At 41.6% G+C, this 25,000-nt stretch overlaps 4 protein-coding genes across 5 annotated transcripts; 3 read left to right on the forward strand and 1 right to left on the reverse strand.

Annotated features, from left to right (window-relative positions):
* The first annotated feature begins 17 nt into the window (after window positions 1-17).
* si:dkey-21c1.4 (uncharacterized protein C17orf80 homolog) lies at window positions 18-4,280 on the forward strand. Its single transcript, XM_038695203.1, has 5 exons — window positions 18-850; window positions 1,307-2,728; window positions 3,144-3,254; window positions 3,962-4,078; window positions 4,167-4,280. The coding sequence occupies exons 1-5, from the start codon at window positions 841-843 to the stop codon at window positions 4,193-4,195; spliced, it is 1,689 nt and encodes a 562-aa protein (XP_038551131.1). The 5' UTR covers window positions 18-840; the 3' UTR covers window positions 4,196-4,280.
* Window positions 4,281-5,494: 1,214 nt separating this feature from the next.
* On the reverse strand, window positions 5,495-14,954 carry bicral (BRD4 interacting chromatin remodeling complex associated protein like). 2 transcript variants are annotated; one of them, XM_038695201.1, is made up of 13 exons: window positions 14,769-14,954; window positions 12,456-12,509; window positions 12,188-12,233; window positions 11,828-11,876; window positions 11,635-11,700; window positions 9,941-11,206; window positions 9,773-9,830; window positions 9,630-9,670; window positions 9,448-9,497; window positions 9,185-9,330; window positions 8,987-9,081; window positions 8,789-8,891; window positions 5,495-8,693 (listed from the first exon to the last, which is right to left on the reverse strand). In XM_038695201.1, the coding sequence occupies exons 3-13, from the start codon at window positions 12,226-12,228 to the stop codon at window positions 8,185-8,187; spliced, it is 2,424 nt and encodes an 807-aa protein (XP_038551129.1). In that variant the 5' UTR covers window positions 12,229-12,233; window positions 12,456-12,509; window positions 14,769-14,954; the 3' UTR covers window positions 5,495-8,184. The 2 variants fall into 2 exon arrangements, with proteins under 2 accessions (XP_038551129.1, XP_038551130.1); XM_038695202.1 differs by lacking the exon at window positions 14,769-14,954 and having other exon boundaries at window positions 12,456-13,408.
* Window positions 14,955-15,817: 863 nt separating this feature from the next.
* tbcc (tubulin folding cofactor C) lies at window positions 15,818-17,798 on the forward strand. The gene has a single exon (XM_038695204.1). The coding sequence runs from the start codon at window positions 15,853-15,855 to the stop codon at window positions 16,888-16,890; it is 1,038 nt and encodes a 345-aa protein (XP_038551132.1). The 5' UTR covers window positions 15,818-15,852; the 3' UTR covers window positions 16,891-17,798.
* Window positions 17,799-20,498: 2,700 nt separating this feature from the next.
* prph2a (peripherin 2a (retinal degeneration, slow)) lies at window positions 20,499-23,095 on the forward strand (the record flags this gene model as incomplete). Its single annotated transcript, XM_038695200.1, has 2 exons — window positions 20,499-21,079; window positions 22,849-23,095. Coding segments are annotated over exons 1-2 (828 nt in total), but the record flags the coding sequence as incomplete, so codon positions are not given.
* Window positions 23,096-25,000: the final 1,905 nt, after the last annotated feature.

Here is a 25,000-nt window from a genome sequence, read left to right on the forward strand (position 1 = left end):
TCTTTCTATGCTGATGTACATTTGAGTGTCATCTTAGAGAGAATTCCTAAAATATTAAAAGTCAAACATGTTCCTGGCATACTCGGCAGAAATGCTAGTAAAACATGACAACTAAGCCACTCCATCTGCTGAGAAAGGCAATGAGATGTGGCTCAAAGGTTTATCAAGTAAGAGGATCTTTGTGCTGAGATTTTTTTTTATGTCGAACGAATGGGCTAGTATACTCCCGGCACTTGCCAAGAAACGAAACTGTTTCTCTGATTAATTATGTTTTGTTCTGATAAATAATATCGAAAATACTACTGTGGGGAAATACAAACACCTTCTGACAGGCACATCAAAGGCTTTCGTGGGAATTTTGACTCTTAACTCCAAAAAATGTGGCGGTATGTTCGGGGATTTTACGCGAAGGCGGAAGTAGGCAGGGGTGAATAATTTCAATTTACGACGTAGAACAGGAAGTCGACTCGCCACACCCATTGAACAGATCATTACATGATCATACACGTAACTGTGTCAGACTGCCCCGTTATAACACATCTCTTAGGAAGCCAGTTTTGAAACCTGCCTCTAAATTATACAGAATAATTTAAAGCGAATTGTGCGATATTTTTTAGTGATTTACACTCAGGCTCCTAACGCGCTACCCTAAGGGTCTTTCCTCGCACAGCAACAGCACGACCCTGAATGTGAAAACGTGTCAAACTCAAAGTATTTTAAAAGTGACACCGCTGTGTATTATTAACGTGATACCTTGTGTCACTTTACATTATAACTTCCCTGTTCAAACTTTGGGAACATGCTTTTACCCTGATTGGCTGTTAAACAGACGCGTGCAAAATGAGCTCTGGTAAGTATCACAAAATTTTGTAATGCACAACACATCACGTGATCCGATCACAGCCAATATTAGGTTTGTTTGTGTTATTTGTGTTATTTGTATTGGGACTTTGAACTCCTTATTGATTATAAAAAGTAGCATCTGCAGGAGAAAAGGCAACAGCAAGTTCTTCTAGAAGCACTTTTCCTTCAGTGACAATAACAGCCTGTAAAGCAAATAAATTGTGCATCATGCAATAAGTAATATACTGCATACTTCCTTTTAGTCAGATATCGGTTGATATTTAGTAGTATTATAAGTTTATACATATTTAGAGCTGAAAACAGTAGTCAAATCAACTGAAATTAATCAGCAACTATCATTCTTATACATATTACCCACTTCTAAACATAGAATTGTTAGTGCCACGCTGTATGTGTTTTAACCACACAGGAGCGATGCTCTGTCACTGTTTTTTCCCCACAGAGGTGTGCCCGTTCTGTGGGAAAACCTACAAAAGGTTGAAGAGTCACCTGCCACATTGCAAGGCAGCAGCAACCTCCAAAACACCTCCAACCAAACACAATGCCACGGTGAACCACACAACATCATCTTCTCAGCTGGCTGCAGCCTCGTCGACGCCACCAGCAAAGGGGGAAAAGTCCACACAGATGCTGTCAGTGAATGCAAGTCCACAAGTAAGGAAGAGTAAGAAGGTGTCTGTGATATCACCAGCAACATCTTTGTCGGAATCATTGTCCCCGAGTTCTGCATCACTTCCACCATCAACTAAGAAGAAGAAACAGAAGCTGTCTGAACAAATAAAAACAGTCACTATGCCCTCTTCTAACACAGTTTCCCTCATCTCCTCCCCATCACCGTCTTCCACCATCTCTGAGCCCAAAAAGAAGAGTCTCCGTGCTTTGATAGAAGCTGCGAAGTCCAAAGAGGTTTCTAAGGGATTGCTGGAGGGAACCAGATCTGCCCCAGAGGACCTGCCTTCAGGTTCAACTCCATTTGTGGCAGATCCTCTAAGCTCCAGAGCCACAGCTCAGACAGAGACCAAAACCACTCCCGACAAAGACTTAGACACCAAACCCAAAGGAGCATCTCAAATGAAGGCATCAAAGACGAAGAAGGCAGCACAATCCCATTCCACAAGCAAATATACCTCTAGCTCTCTGGAATCTAAAGTAAATGAAACTAGTGCAAGACCCATTGTAAGAGACAACTTCTGGGTGGACACCGAGGGGGAAATTGAGGATTTATCTGTGAATAAGATGCACTTGAAATCAGGAAGTGGTCACCAGGCCAGGATTACCCTCCAGGATGTTAAAGCCACATTAGGCCGAGCCAACGCCACGCGTCAGTCCTGGAGGAAAATCCTGAGCCAGATTGAAACTACTGATCTAAGCAGCAAAATCAAACCTCCACTCCCACCGGCGAATCAAGAACATGTTGATAGCTGCTTGGTAAAAACTAAAACACTCTCAGACCAGCTGCCCAGCACCAGTTTACAACATACAAGGCTGCACTCAGTTGAAAGAAAAAGCTCAAAGTCTAAACAAGCAACTTCAATTCCCGGTCAACATGATGGTTCCCCTCAGCATGAATTAGCGTCCCCTGCGACTCCCCTCCTTAATGGCCATTTGTCGTCTCAGGTGAGCCAAGCCACATACCTTCCGCATACAGTCGGCGTGAATGAGGGGCTGAACGTGGGCCATCACATGACAGGACTCTGCACAATATCACCATCACTCGCCCAGTTTTCTAGACCGCATTGTTTCCCTCTAGCACCACAAACTCTGCCGGCGAGGGTAGAGACACAAAGAGTTGCCGATGGGTTGACAATGCAGATGTCGCAGCTCGAGGTCCGGAAACAAAACACTGCTGATAATGGAACCAAAGGTCAGTATTTGACAGGGCTGGGCTATCAGTCCTCAAAAAGTTTGTCTGAAAAGTACCAAAAGCTGGTCAGACTAGTACTCATACTTATTCTTTGCTTTTGGTTTCTAATTCAACTGGCAATTTTGCTAACTATAGACCTTTACAAGTTCTTCTTCACCTGATTGTGTCTAGACAACAAGAAAATTACTTCTTTAGTTAGATATAAAAAAGGGTTTTGTAGAAAAACATCTGTATTTGTCAACAGTGTGGTACTGAAAAAGCTTTGTTTTGGGATCAGTAGTGAAACTCACATCAGATCGGCACTAGTATCGAAAAAATACCATACCAAGCCCTAGTGAAATGGAAGTGGATGTGTTTTCAGTTTGTCTTTACTTGTATCAGTGCATTCATTCTTTATGGGTGGCATGAATTGTAGGTGCTCTGACACAGCAGAGTCTTGGACAGGTGAGACTGAAGGAGTTGCCAAGGTGGTTGGCCTGCAAAAGTCCCAGCCATCCAAGAGAAGTCGTGGAAATGGTGCAAAGCGGTGAATATCACACACATATATCCCACAAATATATGTATTCCTCTCAAAAAACAACCAATAAGGCCACTGCTTTTTTCTGTTTGATTATTATGCTTTTAAAGCAATCGTCCAATATTTTGGGAAAGGAGAGTTGAGACGAGCAGGTCGATACAACTCTTGTGTCTGTCTGTTAAATATGAAGCCACAACCAGCAGCTGATTAGCTTATCTTAGCATAAAGACTGGAAATGGGGCAAAGAGCTAGCCTGGCTAAGTTAACAAAATCCACCTGCCAGCACCTCTAAAGCTCACACATACACATATTATATCTTGTTTGTTTAATCCATATAAAAACAAAATATAAAAATTACAATTTGTGATCTTGGTGAAAGTGAAAGCTCCAGCAAACCCTCAAGGATGTCACTGCTTCCAGGCAAGAAATAATCTGGCATGTAACTCCCTGTAATACCGCAGCATTTCTTTTTTACACATAGGTTTTTGTACGGATTTAACAAACGACATATAAAGTGTTAATGAGTGAGCTTTAGAGGTTCTGGTAGCTGGAATATAAGATGTATATAGAGTATGGACAGAGCTAGGCTACCAGTCTTTGTGTTAAGCTAACTGGCTGCTGGCTGTAACTTAATAGACATGAGAATGGTATCAATATTCTCCTCTAACTCTCAGCATGTTGAGCATGATGTTTCACATGTACGTTTTTTCTCTCAGGCTGGCAGTGGTATTACAAGAAGTATATTGATGTGAAGAAAGGTGGTGTAGGTGGACTGGGCATGTTGTTGGCCGGATACTGTGTGCTCAGCTACATCTGGAGTTACCCTCATATAAGTAAGTGTGTGAATTAGTCTCAGTATTGCTTTATGTAATGCGCTACATAAATGTAGAGGTAACTGGGCATGGCTGTTTTTTTCCCCAGAGCGTGATCGCTGGAGGAAGTACCACTAAGGCAAAGGAAGAATGTTGAGTGAAGAAACAGCAGCTTTGGGAGAGCAGGTTCAGGACTTTTAGGGAGTCCATTCTGTCAGTGACATATAATTAATCCAAATCCAAACATTTCCACAGGATTTATGTTTGATTAATGAAATTTGTAGTGGTTTCTTGTCACTATAATAGCTCTCCCTGTCTACAGGATTGGTGATCAAATAAGTCAACAATTCAAAGCAAAAGGGCAACATTTTGAAAATTAAAAGCTTTAAAGTTAGAGAGAAGGTCCATACAACTCTCTTGTGTGTCCATTAAATATGAAGCTAAAGTCAGCTGGTTAGCTTAGTATAGCATAAATACTAGAAATGGGGAGGTGGCTAGCCTGGCTCTGTCAAATGGTGACAAAATACACCTACGAGCACCTTTAAAGCTCCCTAATTACCATCTTTTATCTTGTTTGTTTAATCTGCACAAAGACTGAGGTGAAAAAAATTACAATTTTCCTTTTACTGTGACCAAGCTAAGTTAAATGGCTGCTGTCTGTAGCCTACTATTTAATGGGCACATGTAACTGTTGTGTAGAGTATGGTTTCGATCATCTCATTTAACTCTTCGCCATAAATTAAAAAAGCCAAATTTCCAAAATGTCAAACTACACTGCTTTAACAACTGGAAGACTTGTGATTCTGACACCAGTATTTTCATTCTCGACTGATTTGCACCTGCACAGGACATCGTCTGTGGGCATGTCACTATGGTTTGTAGGAATTGTCTGTTTCGTTTCTAATTATTTATTTGCTCTATTTAATCTGTTTATATTATTTGGTTTGCTTTGTATCTACTACTAAAATATTTTTTTTGTTTTGATCTTAAGAGACCATGTGCTATAGTCTTGCTGTGTCCCAGGGGCTCCGCTAGGTGTCATTGTTGAGTTGTGTTACCAAAAGCAGAGTGGATGGCCAGTCAAATGTTTGCTATGCAGAGTTTTCTTAGCTCCTTTGTGCAGAGGCAATGGTGCTGGGGTCCATGAGAGGATTAAAGGGAACCAACAGATTTTTATCTTGATAAAATGATCTTATTCTGGCAGCCCAGAAACAAGAGAGAAACATGAAATTCAAAATGTCCTGACATCAGTATGCGTGGAAAGATCATATCTGTGCAGCAAAGGGTGACAAATCTGTTTTTCTTTTGCAAAAGCTTCCACTGCCACGTGATGTTATTATGCATGCTTAGTGTGTCAGTGCCAGTATGTGAACACTCACAGAATAGTAATAGGGGGACGGTGAAGAGGTTCTCAGCTGGACTGGACCAGTTTTGTTATTGTATTCAAAATGAATTTATTGTTGACTCTCTTTTGATGCTGTAGTGAACACTGATTAGCTATAAATGAAGAAATGACAGTATTTTTGTAATGATTTTTCCTGACGCCGCTTCTTAGCCAATACAATAAAAAATAATTTCCATTTTCTCATGTTTGTTTTTGTTTTTTTACATTCTTCTTTTGTTCTCTCCATACAAAAATTATAAATATTTTGTGTTTCACTTTTCATTTTTATACAAAACAACAAACTATACAAATCAAGTCAGACAAAACAACAGTGAAAATGGAGGCAGAAAAACACATCTCTGCACTGAAAATGGGAGAAAAAGCACAGTATGTTCCTACCAGGCTCTTAGACACTGATATGCATCAAGATAACACAATGTTTAACCAAAATTGGACACGTCCCTACTTTGTGCAAGTCTAAAACTAACTTTCTTGTGGATATAAGTGCTATAGAGGCACAAAGTCTCGCAGAAACCATTTGAAGGAGCAAATAACAAATTTCACTTGACCCTTACATGTCATAAGAGATTTGCTTTCAAAGCAGAGAGCCCAGTATTCTCAGTGTGCACTGGTAGATATAAGAGGTCTATAGGCAGAGATACAGGCAGGCAGGCTGCAATGGCCACTGGCACTCAAACACAAAATCTATCACCCCATATAAAAGGCCTTCTGTCTGCTCCTGTAGCCTATTGGCAAGCATTTTTCACAGACACATTTATAGGAGAAAGGTAACACTATCCAGAATCAACACCAGGAGCATTTAACACATTTAACCTAAGCTTTGGTCCTGTGATGGATTTGGCAGAAATAGCCCTCTCTTGCTTATACCGCGGTGCAAATTTCTGTAGATTTATTTTCAAAAAATGTCATTCCAAAAACATAAATGGAAGGATGAATTTAGGATTAATTCTTCATCGTGATGAAATATAACAGTAGATTAAGTTTTGGTTCTAAAAACTAAATAAAACAGAACCAGAGCACAGTGGGAGCCCAAGTCATTTTAAGGGCACAGTTTCAGAGGAAACACTACAGCTTTACACTATAGTCACAGAGCTGACAAAAAGATCTGACGGTGATTCTGGATGAGACCATACTCTCTCCTATTTTGAATTTTGGTTGCGCTGCTGAGAGGGAGAAGAGAGGAAATGTGAGAAATGCTTGACGCACTGGAAAGTGTGAAAAACATCTTGGTGGACTGAGCGAACACAAAGATTATGGCAATCAAACAAGCGAACTACATGAAAACATAAGTCATAGACCAGTGTTGTATGTATGCAGACTAACAAACACACTGAAAAGACATGTCAAGCATAGATAGATAGATATGATCAATATATCATTATACTGTATGCAGAAGGCAGACAAATATACGTACAATCAATGACCCTCCAGGGTCATTTAAACTAATGACGATATTGTCATGTTCACAAAGCTGGGGAACACGTCACAACAAACAAAAACAGTCAACTTTTTGAATGTCATTTCTAAAAAAAATTATAATAATAATAGGAAATAAAAATCAAAATAAAATAGATAAACATAATGTAACAGATCTTCCTCAATCTGAGGACTGAGCTCCCCTGACACAAACACAATGTGAAATGATTAAAGTGGTTGAGATCGAGATTTGTCTTGTGTCTGTGTCAGGGCTTGCATACCTTTAAGGTACAAAAGAAAAATGCCAAAGAAAGTGTGACTTAAGCATAAAGGGGAAAAAGAATTGCTGTGTACAGTAACACTACTCTATGTATGTCTGTGTGACTAGCTTGACTGGTTTTTAGTGCGATTAAGAGTTTATCCTTGTTGCAGGCAGCAGAAAGCAAGCTAATAGATTTTGGTTTAGGTCCAAATGTTCACATTCTGTTTAGCCTAGCATACACTGTCTATCAACCAGAGCCTCATATTTATATAGTTACTGAAATAAGCAACAGTATGTTTAGTGCAATTTGCAATTGAGAATGTGTCTCTACTGAGCTTACCTTAAAGGAAATCTACACCTCTGAACCATGAATCTACTTGACACACTGTACTAAAACATGTCTGCGTGCACTGTGCATGTTTGTAATGCAGGAAGGAAGGATGTCAATGAATATTTTTGACTAGAGTTTCTTCATGTAAACACTTCAAAATAAAAATCCTACAATTAGGCACAGAGTCGTCATTTTGTCCCTCCTCCTTCCTATTTATCACCATAGTGGGGGTAATCTACTGGCACAAAATATTAATGACGTATGTGTGTGTGCATGTGTGAAGAGAGGGACACTCCTATTCAAGCTACTTAAGTTGCAGACCCTACCTTTTTAAAATAATGTTAAAATAAACAAAACAAGAACATTTTCCATCCATTAATCCATTGCATTGCACACAATCCCGGATCTTTATAGGTAACTTGAAGTGCATGCGTTTTACCTGCCATGGAGTATCTGACTCCTACATCATGCCTCAAAAACCTAAATAATAAACCAAAAACAAGTAAATACATGCTACATGGCCGGAAATGGTAACGCAAAGATAATAGACCTGAAAGAAGAGTTAACCCCTCTCCACACAGGGCTGTGGGGGAATACAACAAATATTACAAAAGGAGAGTTTAACAAAACGTACACACACACACACACACACACACACACACACACTAAAGAAATTGAAATCATATGTTATTAGGGATGATGGAGTACCAATCTTAACATTCCAAGATGCTGTTGACTGCCGCCTCAAGAGCAGAGTCTGTGTCGGGGTGAGGGGGTGAGGTGAGTGGAGGGGGGTACTGGGGCTGGGGCTGGGGCTGGGGCTGGGGCTGGCGAGAGGACAGGTGGTGAGACACCTGGTAGTGCGTCTGTCCTCCTCCTGATGTTGCTGCAAAAGGTGAGGGGTTACCTTGGGGATAATTGTTGGCTGCGGTGAGGCTGTTGTTGCTGGCGCTGCTGGGACTGTAGTGTTGCTGGGATCTCTTCAGTTCCAGGACACTCTTGTTTTCTAACTGTGGAGGGTGAAGTCTCTCTGCTGCACCTGGTCCTACAGCCCCACCCCCTCCCGGGTCTCCATACCCGGGCTGGGAGTCTGTCCTGTACGGTGGCTCCGTAGAGCCTGTGTCCGACTGATTCCAACTACAGCTGGACAATGGCTGAGAGGGGAGGGGATCTTGGAAAAGTTTGGATTTCGTCCCACAACAGAAGTCTTCCAAGAAGCGGTCTATCAAACAGACAGAGAAGAGAGGAAGTGTTAATTAAACTTGTGAGTCTCTAAGAAAATAGCTTTACTCTTCTTTCTTTTCTTTTTTTTTTTACCTGGATCAACTAGTACCATGCGTTTGTCTTGTGTCAGATTGCTGCGCTCCTCTTGGTTGAAGGTCCTGTCAATCATCACCATTTCTGATGACGGACTGGAATGCTGCAGGCAAGGGAGAGGCAACCTGTCAGCTCCGTACGTGTCATAACATCAAACACATGTTATGTACGCAACCATTTGCTCATGTGTATGCCTACCTCTGCTTCCACCATTAGCAGCCGTCTGTATTTGTTTACCATGGCGTGGGTCCTCTTCAGCACCTGAGTTGCAACTACCTCAAATTCTTCATCCACTGTAAGCAAAAAGACAACTCAATTAAGATAAAAGGTAGTTAAAGACACGATTTTACTCTTGCAAATACGGAAATAAATATGTTTCTTCATTCAAGGCTGTACCCTGTGAGAACTCATCCCAGCTGGGTGGAGCTCCCTGGAACACGTGGTAGGGGAGGAGTCTCTGCAGTGCATCGTCGATTGAAGCGAATCGATGCCGATCAGGGGTCTGAACTCCAGCATGATCCTTCCTCAACTGTTGTAAAATCCTATAGAGATGGCGGGAAAAGAGAGACAAGCTCCTTCAATGGCTGACCGACACACAAGATGACGCTTGACAAATGAAAACAGTATCTAAATAACACCCAGTAGGTCAAAAAACTCACATTCCTCCTCTTGTAAGTGGCGGAAGGGCAGGTCTCTTCTGAGCACTGACCTATAAAGAGAAAGTGTACATACCAAAGTGGTCATAATACTTCCGATATCTTTTCTATCAGCATAATCTACCCTAAATCTACATACACCAATATGAGTGCAAAGCAAATGAGGTGCAGATTAAGCGAAATACCTGAGAGTTGAGCGTTGAATCTTGAGTCATGGTTGTCATGGCTAAGAGAGATTGTACAAACAATACAGCATCTTTAGTAGTTCAAAATGGGGCAGGCTTCATTTAAATACATCATTGACAAAAAAATGATCAGACTTTGTTACCATGGATGCTGCTGAGCTGAGACTGTCTGTCCTGTTTGAGGGCATCTAATGACGAATTCTGAAAAATCAAAATGAAATCATTGTCAGTCAGATAATGGTTCTTGGGAAAGAGACAAGCATGTAAGAGCAAAACAGGGTGGAAATGAATGAAACAGCACCAGACCACACCTGTCTGTAGTCTTGTTGTTCCTGTGTCACAGTACCAGGTAAAGGGGACAGAGAAGTGCAATTCTGAGACTGAGTCACTAGAAGACGCTGAACAGGTCCAGCCCCCACTTGGCCTTGACCGCCGATCCCCGCCGTCGCTGGGCCGACCAGAGTCAGCCGCCCAGGAGCGCACGATGTCTGCGCAGGGGCGGAGCTCGCACAGGAAACTCCTGTCCATGTTTGTGTTACACCCCCTCCAACCTGATTCCCACCCATTACTCCCTGATTCAAAATTAGCTGGCCTCCTGTTGATGCAGTGAAGTTCTGCCCCGCAACAATCTGCACCGCATTCTGACTGGTAATTAGGGCATTTGCGTTTGGGTCAGTTGGGCCATTGTGGATAGTGCTGGCCTGAGTGAGAGACAAAGAGCTGGGCAGCAAGAACGGTCCGGGTGATATATTTGTTTGGGCCTGTGCTTGTTGCTGCTCCAGGGGTGACTGCATTACAATGGAGCCATTGGCTGTGTAGTGTCCCCCAGGAGTAGCAGTGTTAGCGTTAACTACATTAGCCATTGTGGTGGGAGTGGGCTGAAGACCAAGGCTGTAGACAGTCTGAGCCCCAGCTTGAAGGGGTTTAGGCTGGATTGGTCTGACAAGAGTCTGGTTCCCTCCTGGGCCTCTCTGGATGATGATGTTTTGAAGGGGGATGTTTTTGAAAGGTAAGCCGACTTGGCCTACCTGCCCTTGAGTAGGGGCAAACACCTGCCCCCCTGCTGTGGTCCCTGCTGCTGCTACAGGCGCCCCCTGCCTCAGCACAATCTGAGGAGATCTCTCCAGGCTGCTCAGAGTCATCACACCACCACTGGCCCCGAACGAGCCCAACACCTGGATGTGCTGGGCGGAGCCATTAGGTAGCTGGGACACCCCTTGCAGGAACTGGCCTGCTGGGAACGCAGCTGTCGTCGTGGTCACCACACCCATTCCCCCTCCATAACCCCCAGAGACCAGCTGGGAGGGGAAGGGAACAGGAGCCTGCACTAGTGTGGGAGCCGGCTGGGAGTCTAGTAAGGCCTCCTGGGCCAATGTCTGCTCTGTGATGTCGGCCTCCATGAGAGACTTCTGTAGAATGTCGAAGGGCTGGTCCTCTCCCCCAAGATCCACCCCTCCAGGGGAGGTCTCCGGCCCCAATTCATCCTCGATAAAAGAAAGGCTGCTGGAGAGTTGGAGGCCTGCCCCTGCTGAATCATCACCGAAATCACCATCTTTGAGGCCAGTGTTGGAGCCAGTCTAAATCAAGCATTTAGAGAAAATGAGCAGAGAGCGGAAAACTGTTCGCATTTAAAATGAATACAAGGCAGCTTTCCCTGTTGGTCTGTCTCTTCCATCTGTGATGCTTTTCAGCACTTGCATAAGAAGGCAACTATTCCATGAACTTTTTAAGATATATATATAATTTTTATCATGCAGTTCCCCATTTTTGTCTCCTCGCAAAATAATAGTGTATTTTCCAACATTAGGACCAACTGGGTTCATATATTCACATATTTGTAAACTAACTTGGTGTTGAATAGATCATCTCCATATAAACTACTCAAATCTCACTAAAAGCCTGAGAAAACAAACTATGGTAAAACCCAAAAGATCATCAGTAACTAAATATCTAATCATAGACAAAAATCTGCTTTGTTTTTCATGGTAATCACAGGTACACTCACCGTGTTGCTGGCAAAGAAGGATCCATCCGACCCATAAGCTGCATTTGCTACATCATCCTCCTCAATCTGTAGAAACAAAATGGTTTAAAAGGAAATGGGTGGACTCAATTTCTGTTTGCATTACAGTGAAGTAACTATTATAGACAAACTTTGTAAGGAATGACGGTGAATACAGTCTGAAAGAGTCACTCACAGACTTGCTGTTGTTGCCATGAAGATAGTCATTTAATGCATCCACATCTCTGAAAATGATACAGAAGAGACTGATATGTTACATATATTTCTTTTCACTTATGTATGGTTTTACAATAAATCCCTTCTGAATGGGCCATTAGATTACCAAATTCAACAAAACAGGAAAAACAAAGTTAGAAGATACTTGTGGCTTCGATTTCAAAGAGGAAGTCTCGTAACGGTACCTTACTATTTAAGCAAAACTGTTGAAATGTGTGGCCACACTGAACTGCCTAGTGAAGACAAATGTCAGAGCATCCATTCATTAAGAAATGGGTATGTCTACAATGTAAATTCCATATTATAAAGAGGTTTTTACCCTAAAATATCCAGAAGATGGCGATCATCCTCATCATCCATGACACCTGAAAGAGTATGGAGGGATGTAGGGATAGAATGAAGCAGGTGAAAAGATGGTCTGGTATGAATAGATAATTAAGGTTTAGCATGGACCAATGGCTAATATCTTCCATTAATCATGATATTAAACCTCAACTGATCTCTTTATATTCTGAGGTAAAAGTATATGAGCTGTAAAGGTTTAACATGTGTATTATTATGTTAGTTAGTAAGGACTTCGCACTCACAGATTTCCAGCAGGAAGCATGGATTCAGTCATTGAACACCCTTTGTTTCCGGGGCTGCAGGGTGAGAAACTGCATTTAGTAAGATTACAAAATTGTACGTGTGTGAGCTACAGGGTGTGGTGGTGTTGAGAGAGTGAGGTAGATAAGATACAAATAAAGACATGGGTGAGTGAAATGGGGAGGGGGCAGATATGTTATGTTAGTCAGTGCAGTGGGAGATCTGTATATAAGTAAAGGGCAGATGTTTATCTGACACACACTCCCACCCCTTTGACACCCTGCTTTCACACATTGGTTGTCTTTTGAGTCAGCACAGAGTGTCAATGGGCATTTGACTGTAAATAACTCCACCCTGCTCCATTTATACCTTGAATGGTTATTTGAGTTTCTACATTGAAAGAGGTCTTGGCTTTATGTTGTGTCAGCCAGCACGAGTATCAATCTTGGTCCTTCATAATAACAGGGTAACTAGAGCAAACCCATGAGCACTCATTTGATACAGCGGAGTAATAGGTTATGGTGTGTTTGGATATATATCAAGTTGCTTTGTCTATTGTAATTGATGTGTTTAAACAATGTGGAGCACATGGTGAGAATATAAATCAAAATTCATTTGAGTCATTAATCATCTGTTGCACTTGGCAACATGGTCTTTTAATTATAGGTTGTTTTCTTTTACTGTTATACAGTCTATGGTTATAGTCAGGGAGAAATGCAGGCTGTGTTCCTGAGTGTGTGCAAAACGTTACAACTGCAATGCTACAAAATGGCTGTTACCATGACATAGGCTGTCTTTACGACTGAGCCACGTTCAGCCTCCATCTTTGGTTCAAGGGGAACAAAGAAAGACAGGGCTGCTGACCAAATTAGGTGGTTTGAATTGAGTGCAGTGTGACTTATAGATACCAATAAACCTGCCAAAGCAAGTTATGTTACAATTTATTTTTTTTTAAATACCCATACCAAACAAGACTAAAATGTCTCCTCAGAGGGGATAAGCTGCCAAAGCTAGTGTCAGTGAGGGTCCTTTGTCCTTCAAATGTTGACAGTGTTACAAAAAAAAGAAAGGAAACTATGTCGACCTTTCCAAACAAAACAAAAACCGAAGCCAAACGATTAACACAAGGACATTTTATTTCACAAAAAGCTCCAAATGTGGACTGTTTATGCAAAAATAAATAAACACCCTTCTCTCAATAAGCCAACAGAATCATAAAACCGCCTTGAACGCAAGTTATTTCCGTTTAGTAAACGTTTTTGCAGGACTAAACCACATACTCAACTAACATTAATTTAAACGTTACATTTAACGTTAAACAAACAGCTTAATGCCTTTAGTAACAAAAACGAGCCTTTGTAGTAGCTCAAACGCACTGAATTTTAAGACTTATCGCCAATTTTGATAGCGGTTGTCAAAAGAAAGCCACCCTTTTCGAAAAGTTTTAACAATTTGTGCAATTTAGTGCCCAGATTCATGGTCTCCGAAATCCGCCCTAGCATGCTTGCTTCGACGCGAACCAAGCTAACGTTAAGTCCCTGCTGTAGTCCTGCTTCTACTGGTACTGTAGGGTATCGCCGTTGGTTTAGTAAGCCAGCTAAAAAGGGTGCAGCTTGCAAGTTTTATTTCCAAAAATAGACTGAATCGACAGAATGATAATCGCATTCAAGCAGCACAAAAAACGCCCGTCGTCCAGCCCGTGGCTGGTCGTCGCTGACGTGATCTTTCTTTCTCTTTGGGAGGCTTTCATTTGTCCTCTATGTGGCTCATCTGCCAGCATGGAAAACGTCACATTTGTCTCGATATGTCGAACCGACGCGTTTCAATCAGGGGGTCCTGCACCAGCCCGTGTTCTGGTCGGGTAGATATCCGTACTAGACGCCCCGTAACATTTTAACGATAAACATCGGCCTGTTCTGGTTAGCTAGCCGCGGTGGCGACGACGCCTCTTTTGGAAACGGGCTGGAATCCGTCGAAAATGCCACAGGACCAGTGTCGAGCCGTACATATTAATCCCGATTAGCAAAACATAAAGACGACTCGAAGAGGCAAACCCTTTTACTCGTGTCTCACTCCTCTTGAAACCCAATATCTCCATTTGGCAACTTTTAATTTGCTCCCCCCTCCTTCTCCTCCTCCTCCTTCTCCCTCTCCCACTCATATATTTTTCTCACTGTCCCTGTTCTGTCTCGGATAGATTTTTCTCTCCGCTCAAACTCTCTTCCCTCCCTGAAGGAAGGGAGGAAGGAGGTTGTGTGTGTTTTTTCCTTGAAATTTTTATCACAAAATTATAATACACTCAAAGGGAAACTCACCGTCATGAAAAAGCAGTGCCTTGTCAACGGGGTTTCCTCGCCATCACCGCACGGGTTGTTGGGGTAGTGCACAGAACAAGGCAGCCCAAATCATCAGTCCACAACGGTCGCATACGACTGTTGAAAATTTGAATGGGAAATAAACAAACAACGACAAGTTATTAATGAACACACGTTTTTATATTATTATGAATTATAATTGCACGTTTCACTGCCCTCTCTACTGGCAGATAAATGTTATTAGACTTAATCATTACCAACGGTAGAGGGCGGGCCTCTTGATGTGTGTGCCACACCTTGACGTTGCTCAGGTATGATCATAGTTTTCCCTAGTTACCTATTAATCCACACATTTTATACGATATCATAATCAAAACTTAAAATTAATACAGGACTCAATTTGTTGTTGTGTTTGGCACATTTGGCTTAAATCCTACTCATTACATATTACATTTTTACATTGTGGCAAAGCTCTCTTTGCCTCTTTCTATGCCACTTCAGACTGTATATAAATACAAATATTATAAATAAATATATATATTAAAGGTGGCATTATGTAATACTGTAATATTTAGAAATATTTTACACGTACGAGGAATTTGCTACGGTGATTAGGGGGTTGACATAGACATAAACATACAGTTGACATAAATATATTTAAAATATAAGTATAGAATAAATTTTCGTAGTGAGTAAATGTAAAAGTTAATTAATCTTGTTCATTAATCTTTTTCATAAGTTATGAAGACAGGGTTAGAGGATTATTTTCATCTGATTTGGTTAATTTTGTTACTGTCTTAAAGTTACACATAATAGTCCAAAATTAGGAAAGAAGAAAAATAAAATAAATAAACAGCAGTTTTTTGTTTTATTTAATAGCATACTTTGGTGGATTAAAGGGTAGCTTACTAAAACCTAAATAGATTTTATGTTTTGTTTGATTTTTATTATTAATTTATTATTTATTTACAGTCATTACCCAGATTTTCTGCCATGACACTCCGATACAGTAGGTGGCGATTTTTAACTTTGTCCCGCGATAACGACGAAGAAGACAGTGTGACGTCACTTCTGCAACAACAACATGGATGCAACGACTGAAGTTAGCCAGGAAACTGGGTTCGCCGGCGAAAGCGGTGCCGCCAAGATACAAGAGCGACTTCAGAAACGGCACAAGACGAGGATAGAGGATGTCGAGCGGAGGAAGGAAGCTAAAGCGAGCCAGTCTGTCGCGGAGGAAAAGGGCGAGTATTTCTTCTGCACGTTCAACGCGGAGCGGGCGTCCATCGAGGACCTGCTGTCCAGCTGCTCCGGAGCTGACCGGGCCGTGTTGACCCAAAGGCTGGAGGAGGCGACGATCAAAACACTTCAGCTGCAGAAGTTTCTCAATGACAGCATGTTGTTTCTCACGCAGTACGACCTGAGACAAGCCCAAGCTGCTCTCCAGAAACTCCAAACCGTCCTCGCTCAGACCAGAGAAGAGGGCCTGCCCAAGAAGAGGTTTGCCTTTAAAGCTCGCACTAAAGCAGCAGATGAAGTTACTGTGCCAGTGTCAGAAACGCCTGATGCTGGCACACCTGCAGATGCTGGTAGCACCAACATTTCTGGAGCTGCAGCCTCTGAGCAGTGCGGCTTCTCCAACATGAATAATGTATACCTGACAAAGACAGCTGAGGAGATCCAGAAAGGAGACGTGCTCTTGACTCATCTGACCAACTGCAAGGTCCGTCTGTTCGGTTCCCCCAGCACACTGCACCTGAAACACATCGACAGCTGTGAGATCCTATGTGGGCCCGTGTCTAGTTCAGTATTCGTGGATCACTGCACAAACAGTACTCTGGCCTTCCCTTGTCAGCAGCTGCGGACCCACAACACCACCGACACACAGGTGTATGTGCACGTCACCAGCCGAGCCATCATAGAGGACTGTCATGGAGTTAGCTTCGCCCCATTCTCCTGGTCCTATCCCACCCTGGAGGAGGACTTCACTGTGTCTGGCCTAGACCGGGACCGAAACAACTGGAGCCAGGTGGATGACTTCAACTGGCTTGCTGCAGGAAGACCTTCACCTAACTGGACGGTCATTCCAGAAGCAGACAGGAAAACCAATTGGGACGCCTAGAATCAAAAGTTTTAAACCTTTTATTTAACATGCAACATGTCGATCAAACCAATATTATCTTGTGCATGTTATTTAACAAAGAGTTGATTTCATGAAGGTTTTCCTTTTAAGCCTGTGACCATGATGAGTTGTTTTTTGTTTGCTGCTATTTTTGGTAGATGTCCTCCACTGATTGTGTTGCACTCTGTACAGCTGGGAAAGGGGGTTTAAAGTGCACTAAGATATTAAGATAAAAAAAATTCATCTCTTTCATCAACCCAAATCACAATAGGACTGCTGGAGAAGAGCATCACATCTCAGCTGAGATGGTGCATTCACACTCTTGCCAAAATTAAACTCTGGCTTGGAGTATTGTTGGCCTGTGTTCTTCTGCTCACTGTTAGTGAACAATTTTAATTTATCTGACACCTGCTGTAAGCCTTCCTGAAGTGGTAGTGCATATGTAGCCATACTTACTCAATTAACTGCACACCTGAATGGTCTTTTAGTGACTGACCTACAAGTACTTTCACAAAGTAATAATGGTCATTTCCTGCTTCCTGTTACCAGATATCTGTAACAAAAAAACAGAAACCTATTGTGTAAAAAGTCTGCATCATTAAAAGGGCAAATAAACATTCATTCCATTATAATTTATCAGCTTTAACACACTCTACAGTGGGAAAAAAAATTAATTATAGTGCATTTAAGTAAATTGGCTTGGCTAAGATAAAGAGTCATGATCCAATGTCATGTGCCTTTACGCTGCTGGCAGCCGCCAACCCTGAATGGCCATAAAGTCTTCAGTGGTGTTCTGATGTTATGAGATGCAACTAAATCTGGTCTGCACTTTGTAAAAATGGAAAATTAAATGTAACTGCCATTAAAATGAGAATGAGATAAAGAGTCTTTCTGCTGAACAACATGGAGCTTTTGTTTCTTGCGTTTTCTATTGATGTTTTAACAACCCGGTCTCACTCCCATGTCGTCACATATGGACGCTTGGTCAAGAGCCATAATCGTCAGTTTGTGACGCACTAGGGATCCCTTTGACGTCATAGTTCGACGTATTGAGGGAAGCCCTGTTGTGTCAGTTTTTGATGGTAAAGGCAAGTATGATATTTAAGAGAAAAGACGAAGTAAGGAGGTGATTGGGGTGGATAGAGGGCCAGAACCCGGACCTTGAAGCAGGAGAACAGGGTTTGTGTCTCGTGCGAAACAAAACATTAAATATTTTTATTTAGGCGAGTGAGGTAAATTGACATTAACGTTAGTTAACTTAAGTCTTAATTGACATACATAGCTATTTTAACCCAAACCATGATCTTTTCCTAACCTTAACCAAGTAGTTTTGTTGCCTAAACCCAACCAAGTACTTTCTGGTGCCTAAACCTAACGAAACTGCAACGTTTCACGACTTTAATTATGCGCGTTTCAACATGGCAATGTATCGAAACGTTACGTTTTATCTTGAAAGTGTAACCGGATATTGCATATTTATTGTTGCTAAGCGTTGCTTACTTGACTGTGGATCCCTAAACGTCAATAATTGATGCAAAAGGGCTACCCAAGTCTTTAAAAAGCGACGACAAAGGGCCTTGACCATGCGTCAGACATTTGATGAGTAGGGAGTGAGACTGTGTTGGTTTTAAAGGCATACAAATATACCCAGCCCACTTAACAAAACAACACATATTAATATAAAGCAGATCCGGATTGGTTAACTTGTTAACACTTTACTATAACCCTCCCTATTTAGCATTTAATAAATGGTAATAACACACTGACATGTAGTTGTAAGCAGATATATCAGCCATAACATAATGACCACATGCTGCACGTAATGGCATGGATACCACTGTGTTGAGACACCTTTCTATCAGAATCAGCGTCAACTTTGTCAACAATTTTTTCTTCTAACATATCAACTATGAAGACACAATGTTCACTAATATATCCCACCCACTTATAGGTGCCATGGCAATGAGATCAATGATATTCACTTCCCCTGTAAGTGTTAATGTATTCTCGTCAACAACTGTAACTCCTCCTGTGGGCACCAATAAGTGGAGGATGCTGTAAACAAGACTGACAATATAGTAACAGATGTAATATTAAATATGCCTTCATAGGAGAAGTTATTTATTTCCTAAGTATTTCCTTATTTTTCATATAAATACAATATAGTGTGATATAAACATTTATTAAATGTTTATATACTGCTCATAAATACTAAAAGGGGGGACCTAAACAATAATTGGGATATACCTAAATATTTCAGGGTTTTGTCAAGCCATTCCATGAAAAATTTACACTTTTTTGCAATTAAAAGACAAAAACAGACTGAACAAAGCAAGACAGTTACATAACATTAAGAAAACATAAGACAATGCAGCAACAGTGACACAAAGTGGTTATAAACAGACGAGGAGGGGCTTCAAGTTGTTTTATGTTGTTAAGTATAGAAATACTGTGGGAAGGGTCGGTTCTAAATCATAGCATGTATATCTGGCAGGAACAACACCTATTCAACCCCAATGTTGTGGTAAACAACACTGCAAAGTTTTAAGGGAGTCAGATTAGAAGCCATTCAGGGAAATGTCTGGCTTTGCCAGCATAAGTATCTGGCTCATGTCTGTGCCAGACACAGTGTTGATTCTAACTGCCAAGATAGCAAGTGGCAATAAGATAATTGAGAGCACTTAAATGCATTTATATGCTTGCCAGATGAAGTTTTCTACATCTATCTAATTGTCATATTTATTTATGTGTGATTATGTTTTATCTATCCAAATGGTCTCAGTTTTTTTTTTATTTGTGTAGTTCTAAATTAATTTTTTGTTTGTGAGCCTGATAGCTCTTTTGTTTCTGTGAATGGTTTACTGGGGCTTGAGCAGCACAGCCTATTTGCTCCATTGTGAGCACATCCTGTTTGTGATGAACCTGCAGACCCCTGCCTGTGAATGGGTATGCTCCATTATTAACTCCACTTTCATGCCCATGGTCTTTGTGAGCCTTCAGCTGATGCCATTAGAGCTCCTGGTGTGTTCGATCAAGGCGACCATGACCACGTGAACACTCAAACCAATTACGGCCCCTGGCAGCGGCTTACAATCAGGCTCATCTTGTGTAGAGGGATTTCTGCAAATTGGATGAGGCTGCTTACTGGGGCTTAGCATGACGTACTGCAACTTTGAGTTTAATCACGAGGATCTTCGGCAATCCTCCACCTCTCCAGGAGAGCGGAACACCACGATTAGCCTCACCTGTGTGTTAAGGAAGAAAAAACGGCAAAAGTTGGGTAAAAATAAAGCCTTGTAAAATTTTAAGTTTCTGTCACAATGGGAGAGGAGATACCTTGGGAGAAATAACACTCCTGTGCTACTCCCGGGTCCTCCTGGGTTGTTCATCTTTGCTCTTCTGCTGTGGAATGGATTACAGGCTGAGCTGACTCTCCTGTCCTGTTGGACTAGCCAGAGGAGATCCAAGAGACAGGGAAACTGCAGGTTGGCGCATTCAAGAACATTTATCTGAACTAAGGGGCTATCTGCAAATCTTGGAGCTCCTGCTGTTCTAGATTATCATTTGACTCTCTTCTTCACAGGCAAGGACACATCACAGGTTGAACCATGGCTTTGATGGTGGTCAAGTTTGATCTGAAGAAGCGAGTGAAGCTTGCCCAGACGGTCTGGTTCATGTACTGGTTCGCTGTAATGGCTGGCGTGCTGGTTTTCAGCATGGGCCTGTTCTTTAAGATCGAGCTGCGAAAGCGCTCAGAACTTATGGACAACAATGAGAGCCACTTCTTGCCCAACCTGCTTATATTTATGGGTCTAATAGCCTGTGGGATCAACGCCTTTGGGGGCAAAGTCTGTTACGATTCGTTGGACCCTACCAAGTTTGTAAAGTGGAAGTCTTTGTTGAAGACCTTCTTGGTGGTCTGCATGGTGTTTAACGCGCTGCTGCTTGTGACGGCCCTACTGTGTTTCCTGATGAGAATCCCTCTGCAGTTCACCCTGTCTGAGGGGCTGAGGAACGGCATGAAGTACTACAAGGACACAGATACACCGGGGCGCTGCTACATGAAGAGGACCCTGGACCTGATGCAGATGGAGTTTCGTTGCTGCGGAAATGACAACTACAGAGATTGGTTTGAGATCCAGTGGGTTAGCAACCGCTACCTGGACTTCAGCTCAAAGGAAGTCAAAGAGTAAGTGACGAGGATTAACAACTAAATCCCTCGTGATAGCCTTTAAAAGTTAGAGATCATTGCTGTATGATGTGACAGGGCGATGACTTTTTAGCTCAAAGAGATTGTCATTGAACCTGAGTGCATCAAGGTGGAGGCTGGTGCTTTGGGGGCTGTTAGACTTCATTAAAATTGGATTTGAAGTGCAGGAGCAGGTGTATTATTCACTTTCATCCACTAAGGATTACTATTACAGAAATGGTGACAGCAATAGGTCGGGGGCTGTGAGGGCAGAAGAGGTCACTAGGCAGTTTAATGGATAAAGTTGGGAGGAGGTGATTACGTACAGAAAAAGAGAAGATCAAAATGGCACGAGAGGGATTAAAAGTACATTGTTCCAATCCAGTGTTTTGTGGTCTCTTTGTGAGAACTTGTTTATATCTACACTGATTTGGGGTAACAAGTACCAGTTAGCATTGTGAGGACAATTTTAAATAGGACAGTTTTGCTTGCTGGCACACAATTAGTGTTTAAGCTCAAGGATTACAGTGTCCATGTCCTTCAAGAATCAGTGTCCTCTCCAATCAGCAGAGGACCTGGCAACACTCCAGGGACAGCACTACGCAACAAAAAAATTTGTAGCTGCGATTTTAAAATCAACATAAACACTGGCTTCACATTAATACTGGACAGTAAAGTAGGGAGGTGATTGGAAAACTCTAGTAATGCCATAACAGGCCTACAACAGCAATCATGGAAAAGGGCCCTATAAATGTCTCATTTCAAAGTTTCAAAGATTTACACGCCCTCAAGACTTTACTTATAACCCAAGTTTTCCAAATACTTACTTAAATATCTTTACAGTTCCGTACAGCCATCTTTATAACTGATAATGCCTTGATTAGTATTCAGAAGGTTTCTATTTTCTGTATTTCCTGTATGTCCTGCAGTATTGACAAAAGTGTAATCTGGACATTATTTTGGGCTTGATTAGGTGTTGGTGTGTCTGGAAAGCACTGGTCCATATCTGACCTTCTCCAGTCTTAATGATCCAATCATATGTGTCTTTCCACTGACCTACTACTATCAATCACAGTGGAGATCTGCTCTCCAGACTGAACACTGACACAAATATACTAATTTGGGTGCGTGCACATTACCATGTTATTAACCTAAAAACACATATTTACATTTTAAGATATTTGGGTCAAGTATTTAAGTAAAATATGATTTCACATTTCTTGTACTTGTGTGAAGTGTAGGCCTGATTAATAGAAATGTTATTAATACGCACGTTTTGCTACAGTACTCTGCAAACTAATTTACACAACATACTATAAGAGTTGATGATGAGAGGTTCTTAACTGATTATTGTACACCAGTGACAGTGTTGCCTTACAGGTGGTAAATGCAACATAAAAAGAATAATATAGCATGAACACAGCAAAAGCAATGCAAACCACTTCATCAGCATGCTAAAATGTTTGAGTTATGCTTTGCATTTGTTAGAGAGTTATTGATTCAACACTGTTCATTGTTGAGGCAGGAATGGGTGGTGTTGTATTGAGTATAATATTGTGAGGTACAACACCACTAACTATGGTCTCAAAAATACTCTGTAACAATAAACATCACACCTTCTAGTTATTTTGGTATAAGACCAGCAGCTAATTTTAGCCCACACATAGTACAAGCATAGTATGGCAGGTTCCTGACCTTTAATCTTGCCTCACTTTCACCTCCAGCCCATCATAACGTGACACTAACATGACACTGTCTCATCCTCTTAGCCGCATTGGGAGCAACGTGGATGGCCAGTATCTAATGGATGGAGTCCCATTCAGCTGCTGCAACCCCAGCTCCCCCAGACCCTGCATCCAGTTCCAGATGACCAACAACTCTGCCCACTACAGCTACGACCACTACACAGAGGAGCTCAATGTGTGGAAGCCCGGCTGCCGTGAAGCCCTGCTGTCCTACTATGGAGGCCTGATGAACACCATTGGAGCCATGGTGGTGCTGGTCACTATGCTGGAGGTCAGGGCCAGCGATGCATCAACACAAATATTCATTTTCCACCTCATTTCAAACTAAGTCCACCATGTTAATTTTAACTAGTTGCACCATCACTTCCACTGCATAGGAGACAATCCCACTGCACTTTCATGAAGGTAGGGAAGTCTTTTATCTTATAAAAATTAAAATGACAGTTTGAAAACACTTCTGATAAAGCAGACCCATTTGTGTCAGTTGTCCAAGTACGTTTTCCAACATAAAGATCAGAAGTGATCTCTATCAGAAGTGTTTTCAAAATGTCATTTTAGTTTTTACAATAGAAAATACTTTAAGGATGAAGACTAACTGGTTGGTTTGGCAAATGTATGTGCCAAACCAATCATCAGGGATCCATCCCAAACAGGGCTAACCATTACTTTACTATGATGTGTGACATTTAAAGGGTATGACATAAGATATATAGTACAATACTCTGATTTGAATAATGTTTTTTTCTGATGTGTTTTATGTTTTTTTTGCATAAAAAAGTCAGTTACCTTTTTAAACAATTTTAAAATGACCAGAATACATAAGTATGCAAATATTAATAACATACACATACATGCTTAACCAGGCAATTCAGACTAATTCAATGCAAATGCATATTAGTCTAGAACCTCTCAGTTCATTTTCGTGTTATCATTGGACACAGACCAAATTGCCTCTGGAAACAATTGGATAGACTTAAATCCAATCTGAGCACAAAACACGTGACGTACCGTCAAGCAACACATTCAAGTTGGCAGCCTGGTCACAAACTTCCTCAAATTACAGCTAAACTGTACATGTGTTTCTGAAAAGATTTGAGGTAGACAATGCAATTATTTGATCAGCAATTCCTAATTTGACAGTTTGAGCCTGGTGCATTGTGCTGGATGGGCCTGCAGGCTGGAGCAGGTCCAGACCTACAACCAACAACCAATGACTTTTCAAATTGGCCCTGTGAGTCATTGTATCAGACCTGCCCCTTATGAGTTGTGATTGGCCTGACCAGATCCAGGACGGATGGAAATCTGTCTGGATGGGAAAGAGGGCCAGACGTCTGCCAGAGCAAATGAAACATGAGTTTGGCAGATTCGTCTGGTTTCTAGCCTAACACATGCTGAGTACTTCACTGAAAAGTCAATTATCAGCGCATATGTGCCAGAGGTTACTAGTTTCCTCATCATCATTGCATCTTGGACCACGAGTTGCTTCCACACCAGTTGTGTCACAAAAACATCTGGTACGAACAAGTCTTAAACTCCGATTTAATGTGAGCAAAGAGAAACTTTCCTCCTTCAGCAGCCTTCTAGTGTCAAAATCTGCACATATAACTCTCCCCGGAGCCTCCACTGCCAACATATGTTATTGTTGTTGTCGAGGCCCAGTAATCTGCCCGCCATTAAAGGGAACAGTGGCAAACATGTACAGATAAATCCTTGAAGTCATTAATAGCAGTGATGATGAGAACATGGCACCATTTAGATAACATCTCTGTGCCAGAAATCCAGCAGACAAAACCATGCTCTAAAAGCTTGGATTTAGTGCGATACCCTGGAAGCTGATCGGACAGACAGTCGGAGGAATCCCAGATTTAGGAGTAGTTATGCAAGCGTCTCTTTGCTGACACAGATAGTGGGCTCAGAGATGGAGTCATGGGTTAATCTAAGGGAGGTGACAAGACCCACTTCCTGCAGACTGAGCTCTCAATCTGATCTGAAGTCACCAGTCTTAAATTACTTCTTAACATTTCTAATGATAGAGTAGATTACTTCAAGAATTCTAAAACAGATATTATCTTTTTTTGTACGTTTTTATTTTTGTCTTTGTTTTCCTCACACGTTTCCCTTTTTACACTCACACACCACACTTCCATTACTCACTTTCACACATGCACGGCAACAT

This window comes from Micropterus salmoides, unplaced genomic scaffold (genome assembly GCF_014851395.1).
Source record: "Micropterus salmoides isolate LMB-PRFRI ecotype aquatic unplaced genomic scaffold, ASM1485139v1 Ms_hic_scaffold_3775, whole genome shotgun sequence".
Classification (NCBI taxonomy): Eukaryota; Metazoa; Chordata; class Actinopteri; order Centrarchiformes; family Centrarchidae; genus Micropterus; species Micropterus salmoides.